The following is a 22,930-nucleotide window of genomic DNA, read 5'->3' as shown; positions in this document are numbered from 1 at the left end:
TTCCTGTCCTCTTTGTACTCTACCAAAAAGGCGTGAGCATATATTTACATGTTTGGTGTTCCCTCTGAGAAGATTCCTGATTTATTTTATTGCTGACCACAGATATTGATGAATGTGACATTGTCCCAGACGCTTGCAAAGGTGGAATGAAATGTGTCAATCACTACGGAGGATACCTCTGCCTTCCTAAAACAGCCCAGATTATTGTCAATAATGAGCAGCCTCAGCAAGAAACACCCGTTGCGGAAGGCGTGGGTGCAGCGGCCAATGCAGCCGCCTCGTCAGGGACAGGCGCTGGGGGCGTGGCAGCCACGGGCATGGCAGCCAGTGGAGTGATGCCCGGGGGCGGCTTCGTGGCCAGCGCTGCTGCAGTTGCAGGCCCGGAAGTGCAGACTGGCCGAAATAACTTTGTCATCCGGCGAAACCCAGCTGACCCTCAGCGCATCCCCTCCAACCCTTCTCACCGGATCCAGTGTGCAACAGGCTACGAACAGAGTGAGCATAACGTGTGCCAAGGTAAGCATGACTTATTATGCTAATGAGAACGTTCTTGTCCAAGTGCACCTCGTGGTGAGGATTAACAGCTCCAGTTTACTGAGATCTTCCCACACGCCATGGTGCTGAGTGCTTTGCCTGAATTATCATTTAATCATCGCAAAAATCCTAAAAGTTGGTTGCTGCCTGTATCGACCTCATTTTACAAATGAGGAAGCCGTGGCTCGGAGAGAGGGGTCATCAGTGGTTCTCAACGATAGCGGCAACCATCTATAGTCACTTGGGAGCTTTTAAAACCTCCACATCCAAGCCACACCCTAGCCCCATTAAATAACAGTCTCTGGGGATGGGTTCTGGGCCTCCCAATTTTTTAAAGCTCCCCACGTGGTTCCAAGCCTGCAGCCAAGTTTGGGAATCAGGGGTCACACAGGTGGTGAGAGTAGAACTAGCCTTCAAACCCAGGCAGGCGGAGCCAGAGTCAACAGCTGTCAGAAGAACAGTCAGGTTATTCATTTGGACTTAGAAATTGTGCGTCAAGCTACTCCATAAATGTCCTCCTTTGGGTTCTCAAGTTTTCTTTTCATTGAACTTGCCACTAATTTATTTTTCTCACTGAGGAATAAAGAAATGGGACTTCTGTTTCTCGTTACCTTTGAGGAGTCTCCCCCACTCCACATTTCTATCTTTTTCAGTTCTCATCTGAGCACATTTCTCTTATATCACTTGCACTATGGCACCATCTGCTTGGGTTTTTCTGTTTATTTTCACAAAGAGTACACATCACTGTGTATTCTAGAAACAGCTGTAGTAGACTCATGCTAACAAAATGATAAGAATCTTGGGCTTTGAAGATGTGTAGGATATTAGTTAACTGGACTGTGCTATGAGATTTTGTTGCGCTTTTCCTACTTAGCCAACCCTTTCAGGTCTGCCTGGTGTGGAGCTCGTTACTGACAAGACCATAGGAGCCCCAGACTCCTTTTGCACAGCCCTGGGGCTGACAGAGTAGACCCCATTTTATACCACAGGTGCCTGGTACATATTGGCCAACAGAAAGGGTCCAGGAGTTTTTAACCTTCTACCTGTTCTGAGTGAGGAAAAGAAGCATCTTCTATTTCCCTGAGATGCTGCCCTTTATGCACTGGTGTGGAGTTTTATCTACTGTATGAGATAGATTTGAAATGGCTTATAAATGAAGGACACCTATCATACTCTGACTTTTAATATTTTATATTTTGTGTTCAAATTTTTAAGTACCCCACATCAAGAGCTAATCCATGCCATGATGGTGTCACTTTTCAGAGGGTGCATCATATTAGCATCTGTTTTGTGTTACTGTCATGAGTCAGAATTCCAATAATGATGATGAATGCTTCAGCATCTGCTTGATATTCCGATATTTAATTTAAGGATTATGTCAAGGAGATAGCCTCATGAGGTTACTTTATGTATATGTGTTTGAGTGAATATTGATAAAAAGTATCTTGAGTTTATTTAAGACAGCAACTTTTAATTGTGTTATTTAAATATCTAGTTGAATTGGAAGGTTTGGTGGTGTTTTTCCTGAAACTGGAAAGTGATACTGAAGTTTTTTTTAAGTATTGACTTTTCTATACTGAATTATTTTTCATGCTCCAGTTATATATTTTAATGGTACTTAGGAGAAAAAAAAAAATGAATGGGTCATTTCCAAAGTGGCTTATACCTATCATTGGTGAATGTGGTTGAATTCAAGAACAATGCCTAGAACTGAATGAAGAAGTTCTAGGATAGAGCATATTCAAGACTTACAAGATTCACTTGGTTATAGTAGAAACTGCATAATAAAATGTGAATAATGAAAATGAAATCTATTTAATTTTTTAAAAAAGACTTAGACCTTACAAAATTACTTTTCACAGATTAAAACATTTGTAATTCTTAATTCTGTGAGAATTTTTTTCTTTAGTTATAAGCTAAAACCATTAAATACCTTGCTTATGATAGATGCTAAAAACACACTTACTGATTGTGTGCACACAGGGTATTTCTAACCCAACTGTTCTATATAATTCAACCAATTTCTTTAAGATTTGGGATTGGGGTCTGTATCACTGAAAGCAGGGTTAAAAGTTTTTTGGATGACTTAAGGCTTAAGTTGGATTTCTTCCCACCTCACAATTTTGCAAAGTGCCCATAAATGTGGATTTACTTAATTGTTGATAAAAGGGGGTTATTTCATATGATAACAACAGGATAATCTGTCTAGGGAATCTGACTAACATAAGTGGAGTCACACTTGTGCCCGTTTATTATTGAGCTAATCAAACATGCAGTCCAGCTTCTTCTAATTGCCTGCAGATGTATGACATTTTCATTCCAGGCCAGCAGCACAAAATAATGTTTTATAACCAATGTGAAAGTGCGGGGACCTCCGCTTAAAACAATAATGTGCTCCAAGGACCTATATTTCTGACATCATTGTAGAGTTTGAAGAGCCTTCTGTTTTAATAAAGTTCTCCACTCCCTTTTAAATGTTTCATACTATGCCCAGCAATCCAAACACATTTACCATGGTTGCTGGATCGGAATAAATGAATGCCTGCAGATGAGTCATATTTGTATTAAAATTATTTCTTTTTTCCACATATATTTTTCAACAGGTACAGTTTATCATTACATAACCTAAAGCTGAGGAGATTTTTTTCATGTAATGGCTGAAATCTTTACTGTACTTTGGTGTTAAAGTCAATTGTACCTTTGAACACACTAGTACCAGTTACAGATGGCGCCTAATAATTTAACTACCAGTAGATATTTTAAGTGTATTCTATTTCACAAATATATTGTTAAAAATTTTATTTATTTATTTTTGGAGAAAGACATAAAGAAAGTGGGCAGAGGGGAGGGCAGAGAGAGAATCAAGCAGGCGCCCCCTGAGCATGGAGCCCCATTCAGGGCTTGATCTCACAACCCTGAGATCACAACCTGAGCTGAAATCAAGAGTCAGATGCTTAAATGACTGAGCCACCCAGGTGCCCCTATTTTATAAATATGTTTTTGACCAGCCTTCTGTGTTTTAACAATCGGTGAAAACATGATTTTTTTTACTCCTTTTCATGTATTTGTCCAGAATTTTTCAGTGTTGTGCAAAAGCAAGAGGTTTAAAAAGCAACATTACCTCCAAATATCAGTTCACACTGAGGAAGTTTTTTCAGAAAATTTTTGCCAACCATGGGTGATACTGGGGGAGCAATTTGCACTGAAAATTTCAAATGACAGGCACCATCCTTGACAGCTATAAAAACTGTCACGAATATCATGACAAAGCTACATCACAAAAACTACATGAATATCATTGTACTGTCACATACCTGGAGTCATGTATAAATAAAGTTTTAGAAACTGTTTCCCTATGAGCTATCATCTACATAAAAGCCAACAGATACTCATCTGCTCCAAAAGAGAGATGAATGAATGGGGAATATATTATAACCCATTGATGGGTCACTTAATCTTTCTACAACTTTATTGCCTAGTCTCTGTGTATCTTCCTCAAAGGCAATGGATTTCAAAATCACTAGTTCAAGTTAAGAAAGGATTTTTAAAAGCATATATAACTTTCTAAAAGCCTCATTCTCATAGAAAAATATCATTTGGGACTGGCAAGTAAGAGAAAGTATTGATTGCTCAATTTAAAGGAATTTGTTTACTTAATTCAACTTTCAAAAAATTAAACATAAGATATTTTGTATAGCTGATAGTTAAGCCATTACTAAAATTGGTCAGGATTCACAGGTATTATTACTAACTTGCCAAAGAAACTGCAACATCAAAAAATCAACTTGAGGGGCGCCTGGGTGGCTCAGTGGGTTAAGCCGCTGCCTTTGGCTCAGGTCATGATCCCAGGTCCTGGGTTCAAGCCCCACATCGGGCTTTCTGCTCAGCAGGGAGCCTGTTTCCTCCTCTCTCTCTGCCTGCCTCTCTGCTTACTTGTGATTTCTCTCTGTCAAATAAATAAATAAAATCTTAAAAAAAAAAAAAATCAACTTGATACAAATGCCTAATGAAGCTGATTATGGACTCAAGCCAAGTACAGTACCTGGCTTGTATTATATAAAGTATAACTGACAGATGTGAAAACACAACCCAGGGTTTCCAACTGTCTCTGTTTAACCAAGACTGTCCTGGTTCGAAAACTGAAAACTCCGCATTCTGGGAAATGCCTCTGTCCTCAACAACTGGGGTGGTTGATCACCCTAGCGCACCCCAATAACCGAATCTCTTGCTCCTCACAGCCAAGAGTGAGAACTTCTCAACGTTAAAGCCATTTTTTTTTTTTTTTCAGATTATGGCACTGTTTGTCCAGTGAAATTGTTTTTTTTTTTTTAATTTGTTTTGAATTTTCAAAAACCAAACTTCACTGATTTTTAAGTACCTGGACAGGGACTTCCCTTGCCGTTGTCCGGATCCCACTTACCGGTTTGTCAATAAGCAGGTTTCCACATTGTTCTAGACTTTGCATGTGCCAAATACCTAGACATTAGCACCTACATACTGAGATACATGTCATACAATAGGTAGCTCATCTTTCCACATTTCTTCTGGGGGAAAAAATGTACCACACAGCCAAATTAAATATCATGCTTCAACTATAAAATTTTGTTTGTCAAATTGAAAAAAAAATTAGCTGTATTTTAAATGATTTCATTTTTATCACTGTTGTCTGTGATTCAAGAGCAACTAAAAAGCCAAAGAGAAAAAATTGCCTTTTTGTAAAGCTTAAAGGAACAACAACAAAAATTATGCTCAGGGTTTAAAAAGCTCTGCATTGTTGGGGATCACCTATTATCTTTTGCACATTTCTTTATAAACATAAGGATAACTAAAATACTATTTTGAAAAGGAAAGAAGTTATTATCTATACATGTACTTTTAAAAAGAGAAACTTGAACTAACATGTACAGATTCTCAGATGCTAGGGACGTCTTTCTTTGACTTCTTTCATTTGAAACTTATATGATCTCATATACAAAAGAGGACTTATAAATTATAGTGTAATCAAGTGGCTTAACATACCTGGCATTGTCATAACAAAAGAGCTTTCAAACACTATCTTTTTGGGGTTTTTTTCTTTTTTTGGATCCTCTACGAATGTCATTAGGGTTTCTCATTGTTTTGGTTAGTTTTGTGAGGAAATGCCCAATTTTTGTTACATATAATTATACAACCCAGTGAAGAACTCTGATCTCAGAAAATAGGTATTTTGCAAAAGGAAGACTATAATTGAGTAAATTAGGATATTAACAGAAACAAATATTTCAAGCAGAAAGGAAAATGGGTATTTAGCCTGCTTACTGCTTTTCATTGCTTTTAGTTGTTAATTGCCTTTGAGTATCTAAAAATTCTCTAAAGCCATATAAATAAATGGGGGTCGAGGTTGTAGGGATAACTTAATAACTTTTTAAATAAGCTGATGCAGTGCAGTAGAAGTGACTGATTTTCTCCTGAAAAATCTAGCACAGTTTCATAATTTACTTTTCCAAATTACTATAGTCACTGAATGCCTAGTTAATTTAAGACATTTCTTTTATTTAATCTTATTTTTTTTAGATTTTTTTTATTTAATTTTTTTAATTTATTTTCAGCATTACAATATTCATTGTTTTTGCACCACACCCAGTGCTCCATGCATTCCGTGCCCTCTCCAATACCCACCACCTGGTTCCCCCAACCTCCCACCCCCTGCCCCTTCAAATTTAAGACATTTCTAATATAGGCACCTAGGTGGCTCAGTTGGTTAAGTGCTGCACTCTTGGTTTCAGTTCAGGCATGATGTCAGGGTCATGAGATCAAGCCCCACTACAGGCTCCAAACTCAGTGGGGAATCTGCTTGACATTCTCTTCTCTCCCTCTCCCTCAGCTCCTCCCCCTTCCTCATGCACATGTACTGTCTCACTCTCCCTCAAATAAATAAATAAATCTTAAAAAAAGAAAGATTTCTAATATACAATTGTGATCAATATGTATATGTATATGTATAAGGACTCAAGAAGTGTCCTTAAATTTGCTTCATAAAAATTGAATGGCAACTATTTGACGTGAAAGAATGAAAGAGGTCAGTATGATCACACTTCTGCACACAAAAGACTGTGCTGTATAACTACCTTCCATAGTGTGTGGTCCCTAGACTGGAAGCATTAGCATCATCCAGTAATTTATTAGAAATGCTAATTCCTGGACCCCATCAGACCTACGAATCAGAGACTCTGGGGGATGATGCTCAACAATCTGTGTTTTAACAATCCTGTGATTTTGATGTGTGTTCAAGTTTGAGAACCAATGCCCCAACTTAATCTTAACTTCTGAAAATTGAATTCAGCTACAAAAATCAGAGGGTAAGGTCATAATACTTTACAAGGGAAAATGTAGTTTCCATAGTGTAGTGGTTATCACGTTCGCCTCACACATGGGAAAATGTGAAGTAGGAAAAAGAAACCATCAAAAATATATATTCTGTTTCTAGGAGAGAATATTTCTGTTTTACTTCTCTCACCTTTCTTATTGTCATCACCAGGACTCTGATTCCTAAACATGAGTGATGATGAGTTCTAGTTAGTAGGGTATGATATGTGTAGTCTAGAGTGAAAGGAAGCATCTAAAGAAGAAAACAAGAGACTGTGCATCTCTCTATAAAACCTGCAAATGTGAAATACCATAACAGTCTTGAACTGTCAGTGAAACTCTAAATTCTGCTCTGGCTGTGGTAACGGTTGGTGCTAAGAGATATTTATACCTTCTATAGGCATCCCCCTTATGCTCACAGCACAAACTGGCAAGATGAGTTAATGCTGTCTTGAGGTTTAGTTCATGCAGAGTCACAAATGAGGAGGTTGACTCTGAGTTTGGCCTTAAAGCATCTTTCATTTACCAAAGTGATAGGAGATCCTTCCACTACTGGATGCCCAGCTGACACCTCACTCTACTTAAGAGTGTTCCCATGGTGTCTTCTGTTCTATTTAAACTTGATCAAAGATTTACTTCTCATCAAAGATGAGATCCTTGTTAAAACTAGTCAACACTGGAGTGCCTAGGTGGCTCAGTGGGTTAAGCCTCTGCCTTCAACTCAAGTCATGATCTCAGCGTCCTGGGATAGCGCCCCACATCAGGGAGCCTGCTTCCCCTTCTCTCTCTGCCTGCCTCTCTGCCTACTTGTGATCTCTCTCTCTCTCTGTCAAATAAATAAATAAAATCTTAAAAAAAAAAAAAAAAAAAACAGAAAACAACTAGTTAACACTTAATCTGTGGAATGAATTTCCCTCTCCCCGAAGCAGCAGAAAGAAGCAGATGAGAGTAGGATTGCAAGCCTGGGTAACTTCAGGAATGTGCACTGGTTCCTGGCTCATTATTTCTTTCTCCAGCAGAAAGTCTCAAACTGTATTCTTTGAAATCAACAAGTTGCCCCTTTTGTAGGGATTGCCTTTACACTTGCTGAATTACTGGCACAATTCTATTCTTTGAAACCAAAGAATAAACAAAATTTGTCCCAAATGTGTTTGATTTTGCACGAATGTACAAATAAGTACTTCACACCACATCTGAAATCCATTAGCAAGCTTCTTTTTCCAGGAGGTATCTGCAAATTGCACACTCAAAAACAAAACTGAGCAAGAAAACTGCATTCAAATATTGGCAGAAAACTACAGCTGTCATTGCAAGCATTTAGCCACAATTTCAGGCTTGTAGTTTAAACCTAACTAATTTGTAAACATTTAATAAAGATGAAGTGAAGTAATGACATGAAAGGAAGGCTGAGTGGCAAGATATCAGCAGCAGCATGGATAACTTATTGCTGTCAATTTCATATGCCTACAGATTCAAAGGAGGGAGAGACAGTGAACCAATGTTATGTAAATGTGTATTAAATAGACTGAAAAACTTAAGATTTGAGCAAAATCAATTTTTAAACCTTGAACTACTTTTCAAATAATTGTGCATCTGTCCTAGTGAAGGGTAACCAAGCAATACCACGAGTGAAATTGATCAAATAGAACACAAACCCATTCAGCTAATGCTCAACAAACATAATCCAGTTTGAGAACTACTATCTATTGTGGGCACTTTGATAAAATCAAAATAGAAGGAAGGAGTACTCATTGTTCTTAGAGAATTTGGCATCATCAACCCTTCAGTGAACAAAAATCAATAAAAGAAACCAACAATAGTCCAGCAAAGTAACACACGGGACTTCACAAAGAAGTACATAGCTAACTGCTAAAAGTGTCACCAGTTTGTAATACAGGTATCCTTCCAATTTACTGAAATCTATATTTGGACAGAAAAAAAAAATGTCCCCAGAAATGTGGTCAAGAACAAAAGTTTGGTTCCTTCCTGGAAAGGTCCATTTAAAAAAAAAAAATGATTTTATTCATTTATTACTTGACAGAGAGCACAAGCTCAAGCACTAGCAAGGGGAGCTGCTGAGCAGGGAGCCTGATGCAGGGCTCAATCCTAGGACCCCAGGATCATGACCTGAGCTGAAGGCAGGCACTTAACCACTGAGCCACCCAGGCACTCCTAGAATGGACTGTTTAAAAGAGAATGATGAGAGGAAGTTGAGAGGTGTCATGAGGAAATTAAAATCCAAACAGTAGAGGAAGTAACAATCAGTGTAGCCAAGCAGAATAGGTGAGAATCAGCATTGTGTTCCTTCTACCCTGGTTTCTCAGGACAGTCCCCAGAGACAGTGAGCTGCTGATAGGAAGGCTAATGAGGAAAGGCAAAGTGGTAGGTGGAGGAAAACCTAAACAGAAACACACTTGATGCTGAGCTGCACAGCAAACATCTATGACCAGTTCCATCTTCAGTAGCTCCCTAGCAAAATACTAATATGTTCCTCCAACTCTGTCTAAATATCTTCCTGAACTGTGTCCTGTTTTATTTATTATTGAATAGACACTAAGCAAATGTGGTTTTTTGTGCACATGTGTGTGTCTAATCGAATAAATGAATGGTTTTTAAGCATCAGAGAGCGCAGGCTTATAGTTTACTCTGAGTTCTAAAACCATCCTTGTAAATGAGCTATTAAGTACCAAATGTATATAAGGTATATTTCCCAGCTATATATGTTATCAAATTTCTCATTAATAATTGGGGTCTTAGATACCTTGTTCCCATTTTAAGCTTAAGCAGCTTGAAAGAAGCTATAAAGTCTATTCTTTATATCCTAGATTGTTTTAATAAACGTTGGTGAATAAACAGGTTTCTGTTATCCCTAGAGCAAAACTAGTAATTAGAAATACTAGATTCTTTTTTACTTTCTGAAAAGTCATTTAAATTGTGAATGCCTCTTTGTATCAAATATATAATTCCTCAGAAATCTAATGATGAGTAATGAAAATATGGTTGTTTGAGGGGAATGTTAGAAAATATATAAATTCTCTGATACTGTGAACAAGCTCAAGGCCCTTGATAAAGCTCTCTAAAATAAGGAAGATTCAGAGCAATCCATATTGGTCATTTTCCTCAACTACTAGCCAGAAATTACCCTTTTCAAGTTAACTTTGTTCAAATGCTGAAGGGTAGAGTCTAGGAAAATCACTTAGTTGGGTGTAGGTGACTTAAAGAAGTGCATTTCTGTTCCCAAGGTAGGAAGACCTGAATTGCTTGGGAGGTAAAAAGAAAATCGGTGGATCCCAGGGACCCAGGAAGAAAGAACCCAGTTTACTGAGGGCCCCTTGGGAGCTAATAACTAGCTTATACTTGAACTGTAGATGAAGTAAGAGTGTCAAGTAGGAAATGGAATCAGAGATATCTACAAAAACTGCGTGTGTAGCTTTTATGTATGTCCAGGTAAAATAAGAATCATTATGGGAATTGGAACTACCACTGTGCATACTGTTAAATCCCAAAAAATTCCAGCAAATGTAATGAAACAAATTTTGCTCCCTAAACAGCTATGAGTGTTGTAAGGAATCTACCCTACTCCCTTGAGTAGTGGTGTAGAACATGATCCAAAATGGGAAACAACTCACAGAATTCTATTCAGTGTCCTCCCTGGAAACTGGGTCTATCACAATCTGGATTAAGGAAGATTTTTTTTGTTCTATGGTGATTGGTTAGATTTTACTTGTGAAATATTTTGCAGCAGAGTTCTCCTGCCATACATATAGTCACAGATGAGCATGCCATTAAATTGTGGTTGACATTTTTACTATTTGGTAAAAAACAACAAAACAAAAAAAAACCCAACAAAAAAAACCTTAAATACCTCAGGTTTTTTTTTACCAAATATTAGTAAAAAATAATTTTTTTACCAAAAATTACCAAATTTTTACTCAGATGTAATTATGAAGAGCAGTATATCTGTATTTCAGAGTTTGCTATTGAATCCTTCAAACTGTTGTTGAAGAGGCTTCTTAGAGAATTAGTTCAACTCTAATTATTCTCCCAAAATACAGGAGCAGTTGACATACCTGGCATTGTTTAACTTTACTAAACCCACTGATGAATTTTTTTCTAATCACCACATTTCATAATTTGAAACCTGAAGAGAGAATGTTATATAAGATGGTTTTCTCTCCTTATCCGTGTTTTTTCCTGAGCAGTTGTGGTATCAGAAGACACCTCATCTAAAAGAGGAAAGGACATTCTAAAAGAAGTTGTTAAAAGACACCTCAGAAATCTTACTCGGCAGGCTCAAGGCCCTCTTTCTCACCTGGCTTGCATTTACTCCCACCCATGCACATATACTCACACAGACACCTACTCAGGTTCATACCCATATACAGGCACGTGCCCAGACATGTATGAGGCAACGTCATTTTTGGTAGGAAGTTAACATGTATTCAAATCAAACCAATCAAAGCTGATAAAGTTTCTAAAATGATTCTGTTACTTTCTCATTATTTCTGTAAAATCGAAATTGGAAACTGCTTTCTCAATTCATGTGTTCACCTACCACAGGGGATCAGGACACCTTGGACAGCTACTGCATTATTTAATCAACAAATAATTTTGTTAGATGGAGTAGAGGCAGGGTCAACAGAATAAAAGTAAAAGTATTAGGGGTGACCTCTAAGGCCCTGTTGTCTTCATTTCTACAGCACCCTGCTACAGCACCTCACTAATCCTTCTTGGAGATTTACCTGGATTCCATCCTGACCCACCTCTGTATTCTACAATGAACAACAGAATTTTTAACAAAATAAACTTTTTAGGTAGAACCTCATAGAATGGATTAAAAAATAGCTTATTTGGGTGTGACACTGAATCCCCACGCTCTTTCATTCTTCAGACTTCGGTAAATTTTATAGTCAGAAGGTAGCCCAGAATAAAAGTCCACTCAACAAGCAAGACAGAAAATTCCAGTCATTCATGATTAATTAAACTTCCCAGTAAAAGCTGTGGGTCTTTTTGTAAAAATAGTTCATGACCTGGCATATCAGAATAACCCTAATCCAGGGAGGTAGCCAGAGGTGGGGGGAAATCCTCCCACACAAGCTGGTAAAGTTGCAGGGCTTTGTTCTGAATTTCAGTTGCATGACCTTCCTTCTTCAGTGATTGAAAAATAAATAAATAAGATGATGATTAAAAAAAAAAAAGAAACTAAATGAAAGAAGGAAACTTAATCATGGTGCAATTTAAGCAGCTAATGATAGTTATGAAATACCAGGAAAGATTATTTGGTGAACAGCTCATTCAAAAAAAAAAAAAATGTTAAATAACAAAACCACTGTAAATTAGAGTTCAACTCTAAGTAAACTAAAAAAAATCTTCTCATTGATTTTTCAATATAAGCGGGAAAATGGATTGTGTAAGCATGCCAGAGCCATAGTTTTCAATAAACCAAGCTGTCACAGATGGTTAATACTCCAAATAGACCATCAGAATATTGCTCTATTAGAAGATCTTGGGCTATTTGATTGCCAGTGTAAAAACCCAGTGACAAACAGTATTAGGGTTCTAATAGAAAGTTTTAAAGAATTGTTGGAAATCTGGTTATAATATCGAAGTCAGGAGTAGGCAGAATTACACATTACCAAAAGTGTTACAGAGTCATAACATGGTTTTTCTTGGTAAAATACATGGTTCTTCTTGGTGAAATACAGTTTTTTGTCTCGTACTAAGGGAACAGTTTATAGTGACAAGAGAAAATAAGGAAGACCTCAACAAGGAAGATTGCATGAATTATCTGATCAAATATGAGTAGTGTTTTGAATTTTCTCAAGAGCTTAAGCAAATCAAATAAAGGTCCTGAGAAGTGGGTAAAACTACCTGCTAATTACTCAGTGTAGTTCTCAAGTTAGGAAAGAAGAATCAGTGAAGATTCAAGTTCAGACCACGTCTTTGTACTTGATTTGGAGAGCTACATTTGCAAATTTTTCTTAAAAATGACACATCATTGGTATGTCAATTCCACTACTCAGCAGAAAGAAAACACCACTTTCCCTTAAAGGAGAAGAAATAATTTCTCTTTGCTGTGACAGTTAACTGAACCTCTTATCCACAAAGATCACAACTGAGTAACAGCAGTTGCTGAAAATTCATGACTTAAGTGTGGCTTGCTCATTAACTGATTGTAAATATATATACCAAATATTATTAGGATGAAATGTGGTGAAGACTGTTATGGGACTTCCCTAGCTCTTCTGCTGAGAGACTCAAGTAACAGTGACACTCTCCCCCCAGCACTACCTGTAATCACCACACACCACTCAGGATGAAAATCAGTCACCTAGGGAAAAAGAAAAAAAAAAAAAAAATGAAGTGAACACCTGTTAGGGTAGAGGCCAGGACTGTATTCACACATTTGTGGAGAAAAAAAGCAAGATAGGGCAAACAGCTGAGCCATAACCTTCTCTTCCAGGAATCTCCTCTTACCCTGGGAGTCAGGAGCAACTGTAAGAAGAATGGGGGATAGGAAAAAAGATGTAGAATGGAACTGGAAGGGAGAGTAAAGGAGAGCAAGATAGGCACTTTAAGGGCAATGAGCAAGTGTAGACTACACTAATTGAAAATATGTTCTACTGAAGTATCTCATCCAACAGTATTACAATTACCAACTTTCCACTTATGTTCATACACGTAAATGCATATTTTCCTCAAAAAAGAACCTTATGAAGAAAAAAAAAGGAAGGGTGACTCTGAACAAATCAGTTTAACTGTTTTTACAAAATTGGCTTGTGGAGACTTTACATTTGCGATTCAGTTGTGTAATATGTTTTTTTTTTAAGATTTTATTTATTTATTCGACAGACAGAGATCACAAGTAGGCAGAGAGGCAGGCAGAGAGAGAGGAGGAAGCAGGCTCCCTGCTGAGCAGAGAGCCCCATGTGGGACTCGATCCCAGGACCCTGAGATCATGACCTGAGCCGAAGGCAGAGGCTTTAACCCACTGAGCCACCCAGGTGCCCCTGTGTAATATGTTTTTGAGAATCTTCTGTACGCTATGTGTGATAGACCAGTGCTTCTCAAACTTCAATGCAACACGAATTACCTGGGGAGCTCATTAAAATGAAGATTTGGATTCAGTAGGTGTGGGATGAGACCTGAGATTTCACATTTCTATAAAGCCTCCAGATTTTGTGGATGTATATACAGAACCTGTCTTCCAGTAGTTGAAAGTTTGTGCTTCCCACTAGGAAGCTAGTATGTCTAGTGATTCTTCGTCCTCTATTTTCTGCCTTTAGCAAAATTTGGTATAATTTGGATAATTTGCATGTGGTGAGTTTTATTTGTTCTTTTGTTTTTTCAAAAAGATCTTTTTCTCCTCTGGTCAGTACTCATTTTCTCCCATGTAAATTTCATTGTTATAGCTACAGCTGTAATACATAGATATTTCCTTTGCTTACTAATTAACAGAATTTTCTCCTGTAGTGGAATGTTTTTATGCTTGAATGCTCAGGAGGATCCCAGAAAGTAATCTTTGGCAGCAAAGTGTGGCAGAAACCCCAGGAAACTCAGCAAGAGACAAAGGTTCCCATCTGGGTCTTCCCCTAAGTGACTCTGACTGTATTAAGCCGGTTAGCCTCTCTGGGCCTCAGTTTTCTCAGCTGTTAAAATTAAGAAGTTGTCTTTCCCATCTCTTACTCAAAACAATTTTAAAGGAATGAGAGAGAAATTAAGAGAGAGGTAAAGAGAGTGCACTTTGTCTAGGTTATAAGCTTTCGAAGTATGGTAGCTTTGTGGCTCTTGATTGATACGGGCCTGGCCTTTAAACTGCTTGTATCGATAGGAGTCCTTCTTTGCCTTTCAGATGGTATTTTTACCAGGAAAACATACCAGAACAAGTTAAAATCTGCCCTGGGAAGAATGCAGGTGCATTCTGTGATTATAATAGCATTAATTACTCAGAAACAAAAAAAAAAAACCAGAGAGTTCTAAAGACACGAAGCTTTATTGACAAAACAGTTCACACCTAGTACTGGTTGTTTAAGTCTGGACCAAATCACTGAAGCTTTAAAGCTTGATCACCGCAGTCTTTTCTGCGGGCACTGACAGGGGTAATTATTGTGGCTCATGTCATAGCCCAGGACTCCATTTCAATCCCAGCAGAGAAAGAGGTTATTTTTATTTTGGTGCACAGTAAATATACTTTTTTGCATGTATTAATATAAACTGCTTTAATATGTAAAGGTGCCAACACTAAACTTTAAAGGCTCTGTACTGTTTTCTTGATTCTGAATTAAGGTTTCCTGCCTTCCTAAGTACCTTTCAGCAAAGAGCAATCTGTTTAAGTTCTACAAGTCTGTTCATTTCGCATTTGGGGATATTGACAACCTCAGACTCAATCTAGGTTTACAACCAAAGTAACCAGTCTTTCCTGAGTGTATGCATTATTATCCATCACATAGAAACCATAAGGAAGTCTACACGCTAGTTATTTGTGGCCACAGAACAAATTACCCTAAAACTCAGCGGCTTGAAACAACAAACCCTTATTATCTCACATTTTTTCTGGGTCAGGAATTGAGATGTGGCTTAGCTGGATCCCCTGGCTTTGGGTCTTTCACAAGGCTGACGTCATCTCTAGGCTTCACTGGGAAAGATCCACTTCCTAGCTCCCTCACTAGTGGTTGTTGGCAGGATTTACTTCCTGCCTCTGTTGGTCATGAGTCCTTCCTCCTTCAACTCCTTGCCACATATAACTAACCCTCCATAGGCCATCTTACAGCACGGCAGTCTTCTTCATCAGAGTAAGCAATTGAGGGGGCAAGAGAGAGAGAATGCTACTAAAACTGAAGTCACAGTCTTTTGTGACATAATCATGAAAGTGACAACCCAGCTCTTTTGCCATATTCCGTTCATTAGAAACAAGTCACAAGATCCAGTCCACATTCAACGGTATGAATGCCAGAAGTCTGGCATCCTTGGGAGCCATGTCAGAAGCTGCCTACCACAATCTGTAATGAAAATTCCCCCTCCATTGATTCCAGCCCAAACATTTAGAGTTAAATCTAGAACTTTGAACAGTTTTGAAAAGCAGAATAGGAGTTAAAAAGCAAAATGCACCCACCTCCCCAGCAGTGCAGGAGACTAGATGACTCATTCAGATACATAGCCTGATGGGTGTGGTTGAAATAGGCAGAGTACCGTGTAAGAACCTTGCTCTTCTGACAGCTCCTGAATGAAAGCACCCTTCTCTCCTTCATGGAGTTGGAACTTCTAAAACACTACCAGTCTTCTCCAAAACCACTCCTAACTAATTACGACTATGTCCTTTGATTCTGAAACTCCATAATTAAAAACCCCTTTAATCTACTCTATAAATAAACAATATCCATGAAACAAAAACTTTACAAGCAAACAGAACAACTACCTTTATTCTTGCAGATTAGCATACACCTATATGTTTGTTACATAGAATAAATTTAATAAAAATTCTTCTTGCTTCATGTTAACTTTTGTCCTAGACATCTGTGATATTTGTGTGTTTGTTGGGGAGTCATGGAAAATGTTCTCCATCTCTCCCATAGAAACCTCTGTTCTGTTTTGGTCACATTTTTCTTTCTTTAGCCTAGTCAAAAACCCATGCCTTGAACTGTCATTTTTATGTTTACACTTGTTTACATCTTTTCTTTTGCCTCAAATGTCTACTAGGAGACATGTGCTGAGCATAACCTAAGTTACAATAAATAGGTTACATAAGACTTAGACATTCAGAAGCCATAAAATCGAACATGGATTTTCTTAGGACTCTAAGGAGTAAGTATCTTGATTAAGAGACATGAATAGTGGCTTGTTTTTCAACAAGGAGACAATAATGAGTAGACGATCCCTCTAAGGGAAAGAAGAAAAGAGAAAAGATGTATGAGCAAAAACAGAAAAATCAGTGGAGATGGAAACCAAAAAAATTGAACATATAGGAGAACGTGTAAAATCAAATGGCGGCAGGTAGAGAAAGCCACCAGCCACATCCAATCTCTTCTAAAAAAAATATTCTAGTAGCTAAATTGTAAATTAACCAGATAGAAAGAATAGATAAAAGGCTAATGCAGTTATTAAAAGGAGTAATTAAAATCCAAAGGAAGTTTTTTTTTTCCTTAAAATGAAATGTTGTTAAATTGCCTTTTAAAGTTTGCATGTTACAGCTCTGTGTGGAATGCAGTATGGTGTCTCTTCGGTTCACTCTCCCCAGCATTAGTTTCCAGATTTGCCCATGTGTCTCTGATACCAATAATAAAAGCCTCTGTGGGCCTACTGAGTAGGCTAGGATAAATGAGTGCCTCAGCTTCCAGGTAGAGGCCAGCATCTGGCCTCAGGCCTGGAGCATCCTGGGGAGCTGGGTCTGGTCCACGGAGCAGGCAGTAAGAGCTGGGGAAGCCTTCAAGGGGGCTGCCAGTCAGATCTGGGGAACCGGGGCTGCCAGATCTGACTGGCAGCCCCGGTTCCCCTTACTGTGAAGTCCAGAGAAGGAAAAAAAAAAAAACAGTATTACACTCATAAGATTTCTTCATATTCAACCATCCATTTGCTAATACATTCTCTTGACATAAGTAGCCCCACTAAATTCCTCTTTCCTCATCACTAACTCTAAAATGACAGCTTAAGGATTATCCTTTCTGCCATTTACCATGAAACACAGCTCCAAACCAGTTTGTTGTAGGTTTCTGAGCTTAACCACATAGCTCACACTGAGTGGATAATCAATCATTCTATGACTAAATCCATCTGGAACAAATTTGAAGAAGTGGCCATGTAGGGTTGTTGTTTTTTTTTTTTTTTTTTTTTTTAAATTAAACTGAAACCAGAGTTGATCTCTTTTTTTCAAAGGTTTAAAAGAAAAAAATTATAAAACTCAGCAATGACTTTTTTCCCCCAGAACTTATGCATGCTCTCTGAGCAAAACTGTTTCTATCCTGCCCCCATTTTGCATTTCATTTAGTATTTCAGAGAGATAGTTCTTGAATGCTTTGGAGGAAATCCGCTTCTCAGAGAACGAGGTCACAATCCCTCCTTGGGTAGAAGGAAAGGGGGAACGTTGTGTGGTCAGTTGTCGCCACAAGTTCATGCTGATCTTAAATCCCCAAACATGCAGGCCTCAACTGAGGGAATATGGAACTAAAAAAAGCCTATTTCTGGCCATTCTTGCTGGATCCGCTATTTTAAAAGATCATTTAAACATCAGGAGCCTTGGCTTTAAAGAACTCCACCTTTCCCTCTCCAGACCCCAAGTTGTTCATGTAAATTTAGGATATATTTTCTCATGTATACTCTGACATCTGCACCATTCATGCATTCGTTTGTTAAATTTTTTAGGCATTTTTCATCAACTCATGCATCCGTGTATTCACTTAATATGTATCCAAACTGTACTAGATGCCTAGACATATCCCCTTTCTTGCAAGGACTTTTCAGGCATAAGGTAAGGTTGGATTTTAAAAAAAATTAAATGATACAAATAATCAGCTTAACAATTCAGGTCAACAAAACTTTAGTTGAGGGGCTCCTGGGTGGCTCAGCCGGTTAAGCGGTTGCCTTCAGCTCAGGTCGTGATCTCAGGGTCCTGGGATGGAGTCCTACATTGGGCTCCCTGCTCAGCGGAGAGCCTGCTTCTCCCTCTCCCTCTGCCTGCCGTTCTGCCTACTTGTGCTCTCTGTCTGTCAAATAAATAAATAAAATCTTAAAAAAAAAAAAAACTTTAGTCGAGAGCCTCAGTCCCCCTGGAGTCAATGGTAAAAGCAGTGGTGGGAGTCCAGAGGAGGGATTGCTTCCTACAATCAAGGGCCATAACGGGTTTTTCAGAGGCAGTGGATGTAATCTGGATCATTAAGGATGAGCTGTATATAAATAATCCTGAGAAGAGAAAAGGCAGGCTTTGCTGGGTAGATGCCCTATATGCAGAATAATGCTTAGGGAAAGAGGGGAATAGTTTGTATGAATCCTGAGTTCTTGGTTAAGCCATTTAGATTTAGTAATGTCATAACTTGTGAAAAGATTTTGAGCAAAGAGTGACATAATGAAAATGCTACCTCCAAAAAGTTGTAGGATGAGAGAGGAAAAATTTAAGTGTACACATATGGTTAAATGTGTTAAATCATCTTAATAGGGCTGGGATGGGACATGGGGCAGATCCGACTTCTTGTAAAGTGAATAAGTTCCTCAGAAAAGAGTTGCATTAACTTTCAAGTACTGTACATAAAATAACAATTCTAATAAGCATAAAAAGAGTTTGATCCACAAGGACTATTTTCAGGATCATAAAAATTTGTTTAAAGTCATTTCTAACAGACACCTATTTTGCAAATAAGTGATGAGTCAGATTCTGAGTCGAAGACGATTCTAAACAAGTTCCACTCCAAGTAGGATAAACAGTTTATAATATTGTTTAGCAATGTATTTATTCATAGATATTATAAAGGTAAACATAAAATAGTCAATTAATAATATTTAAGTGTAATTTCAGCTCCTATGAAATAACCAATTAGGAGCTAAACAAGCCCTTAAGTGATCTTACGGACAATCAGCCTTTCTGCCTCGTGTTCACATCCATTAAACTGTAGAATGGTCATTAGTCATAATATATCGCAGAAGGAATATAGAGTAAGTCTCTAACCATAAACTATGTCTGAACATAGACCTTTAACAGGGATTGCTTTTATTTCTAATATGGTTAAGGCTATGATGCTGTGAAATGCAATGAACGTAACCTAGGCAGAGTCATGCCCTGATTATAACGAGGTTTACAATTACAGGAAATTATGGCAAGAGGTAATTACAAAGGCCCACTTGCCCCAGTAAGTCCCCTACCATCCATTTTGCACATAAGCATGAACCAAGGAAAAATCTGGTTACAAATAGAGGAGAGCAAAAAGTTCTCCCAACATGGCTAGGGGACATGCATTTCCTAGTTAACAGTTACTTAATTAGAAATGAGAATTTTAAAAAATGAGAATTTAAATGGAGTACAAAAAGGGGAGGAGGGCTTTAGAAGGGCTGTTTGGGAATGGAGCTGGACGGCTAAGCTGATAAAGCAAGAACTTAAAAACATAAGAATATATAGTTTACCTTATGAAATAATCCAAAAGAATTTTAACTGGATTTAGATCTCACTTCACTAAGTCATGATAGTGTGTGTGTGTGTGTGTGTGTGTGTGTGTGTGTGTGTGTGTTTAAGACTTATCCACAGCTAGAATTTTGCAAAGGTAAAACACCTGTTCATTGATCTATTTAAGTTTCAATTCTAAAACACTCCATAAGCAGTAGTAATGCCTATACTTCTCCTTAAAAGTGGGATCTTCTGGGGATGATGTGTTAGTTGCCTAGATTTACTTTATTGTTTTATGCTGGATTTGGGAATAAGATGGGGGAAAGAAATTTTAACACTTGCTTTTTAAATTACAGTTTTGGAGATGGGACAAGACCACTAAATATCCTTATAGCTGTAAGACTACTCAAGAAGCCTGAGTAACTATTGTGTGCAAAGCACAGTAGGTGCTGAGAATACAAAGATTAAAATGCTTATAATGCCCACCCTGAAAAGCTCACAGTCTAAGAGGGAGGGGACGGTAATTACAATGTGACATTTTGAGTTTCATTTTAAAGACTTCCCAGAGAAGGTGACACCAGGCTTCATTCTAAGGAGGTTGTGGGAATTAGCCTTTAACAAATGGGGGAAGGGAAGGACAGAAGGAAAAAGAATGTTCCATGCACAGAGAATAGCCCTTGTGAAAGTCCTAAGGAAAAGACAGAAGAAGGGAGTAAGTGTTTTGTATGATTCAGTGTGTAGTACATGGTGGTAAGCAAGGATCAAATCATGAAGGGCCTTGCATATCACATTTAGAAAGCTTGGATTTCATCCTGAAGATACTGGAAAATGACATAATGAGTTTTCATCTGCACCAAGTGAAAGATGTCCTATACAAACATGAAACTTCTGCAAATCTAAATGAAGTCCACTCTCTTTGGTCACAGAGGAGGGAAACACATCATTTACTTTCAAAACATTTCTGAATCCTAACTTTGTTAGTCCAGTTAGATAATTTCATTGTAGGTAATTAGGACAGGTTTTATTCTCTACTTAGTGCTACAGAGGCAAATTAAGTATGAATTTTATTCTAAAAATAGCACAGATCACATTTTTTACCAAACAAAATGCAGTGGGGAAATATCTTAGCTCAAAGAAAAGTTTAAAACATCAGCATTAAAATTCACTCAGCATTTAGTGCATTGTTCTAGGTCATTATGATTTTATCCACCCAGAATATAACTGTAATTCTTAAAGGATTTTTACTACTTGAGGTTTGTTCCATCTTAAAGCTCGTACTAAAACTTATTGGAAGACTAATTTGAAAGTAAAATTCAACTCAGCCTTTGTAGAAGCTACAAGAAGTTCTACACACTCACCTTATTTGGCATGGCATTCCTTAGTCTTGTAAAAAAATATAATAACAATTGTATAAATACTATGGAAGCATTGAGTGTTATTTATTATGCTTTGCCATGTTGTAATTTAACGGTGCTAGAATTTATGCATCAGACCCAATGGAGAGCTCAGTTGGTACCTTCAACAAATTGCAGCCATAAAATTTATATAGGCCACTGATGTGTACCTAGGGTTATTCAGCAGCTGGTTTCCTAATGAAGAATGCCAGAAATCAGTAGTTGGAGCAAAATGTGTTTAGGACCCTGAACCAGATAAAGTGCCAAGGGCACACCTTCACTCTTAACATGGCTCTAGTTAAGGCGGTGGTTGGGAGCAGCTATTCAAGACCTATCCAAGGCAGTTGACTTTCTAGAGAGAGCATATTTGTCGCTACTGCTCTTTCTTAACAAGGAAATAGCTGTCCCAAAGTCAGCTGGACAAGCTGCTTTCTGTAGCAATCTTACATTGACCAAAGGAAGCTAGGAAAAGAAGCACAAAGATTCCTTTTCAATGTTCAGCTCGGGCCCACCTTCTTTGCGCTTCTTTTCCCAGGTTCCTTTGGTCAATGTAAGATCACTACAGAAAGCAGCTTGTCCAGCGGACTTTGGGACAGCTATTTCCTTGTTAAGAAAGAGCAGCAGCGACAAACTTGCTCTCTCTAGAAAGTTAACCGCCTTGGATAGGTCTTTGGCCCTGCTATGTCCACAATGGTTTGTGAGTGCTATGGTCCAGTTCTATGATCTTCCTGTGTACCCTTTGGGAGCTCAGCAGGGTGCCCTTGCCATCTTTATCTTCCACTCTGTTTTGTGGAGACCCCAGCTCATTCAAAAAGTCAGACATCGATGTTTTCATCTTAGAGTCTTGTCCTTATGAATAAACAACCAGAAATACTTGTCCTAACTTTAAATGTAGTTATTTCCACTACATTCGAAAATACTCCCCATCTGTCCTTTAGTTCTGATTTCTAACTTCATCACTGCCTTGAAAGATGATGACCATAATGTCCTTGACATAGCCAATATAATAAAAATTGCTGCTGAAATTTGTATCTTCATAGCTTTTTCATAGTTGGAACTTGTTCACACAAAAGTTCTTTCTCAGAGTTCCTATAGGTTCTAATTAGAGCTCCAATTAAGCTATGTTTGCCAAGTAGTCTTTATAAACGTTAATACTCCATTGCTATGAAGGGGGTCCTATAGTATTAACGGTCCTTTCCTATGGCAAAATATTATGAAATGCAAAAGATGCTACATTTTTCTTTTTGCCTTGTCGTATGTCTTTTGTTTGAATGTTTGCAACTTCCCTAATAAGAAATAGCTTTTAAAAAGAAAGGCTGATTTGGCCTATTCTCCTATCTGTTCATCTGGAATACACCAAAGGAAGGGAAGTCAGTCAAAGCTGTGATGTTCTTCCCGGTTGGATTTCAGTCATAACGGACCACATTCAAAATATGACACTGGGCAAGGAAGCAAAGATGAGATGGTAATTACATACAAATGAATAGCAAATTATACTGAAAGACCCGACTTTCTGCAGTTTTTTGCTTCCTTTGCTCTGCAGACAGCAGTAATACCAACCTGATGTACACCG

At 38.0% G+C, this 22,930-nt stretch overlaps 1 protein-coding gene across 2 annotated transcripts in view; it reads left to right on the top strand.

The window, feature by feature from the left end:
- The window catches only part of LOC111148014 (EGF containing fibulin like extracellular matrix protein 1), a 58,296-nt gene that overhangs the window by 5,709 nt on the left and 29,657 nt on the right, over nucleotides 1-22,930 (top strand). For both annotated transcript variants that reach the window (XM_022504348.1, XM_022504349.1), the window contains exon 4: nucleotides 103-516. In XM_022504348.1, coding sequence (XP_022360056.1) covers nucleotides 103-516 — 414 coding nt within the window. The remainder of the gene's footprint in view (nucleotides 1-102; nucleotides 517-22,930) is intronic.

The sequence above is a fragment of the Enhydra lutris genome, unplaced genomic scaffold, assembly GCF_002288905.1.
Source record: "Enhydra lutris kenyoni isolate GAN:26980312 unplaced genomic scaffold, ASM228890v2 scaffoldscaffold18, whole genome shotgun sequence".
NCBI classification, from domain to species: Eukaryota; Metazoa; Chordata; class Mammalia; order Carnivora; family Mustelidae; genus Enhydra; species Enhydra lutris.
Note: the sequence above shows the minus strand (reverse complement) of the source record. Positions and strands in the feature narration are given on the sequence as shown.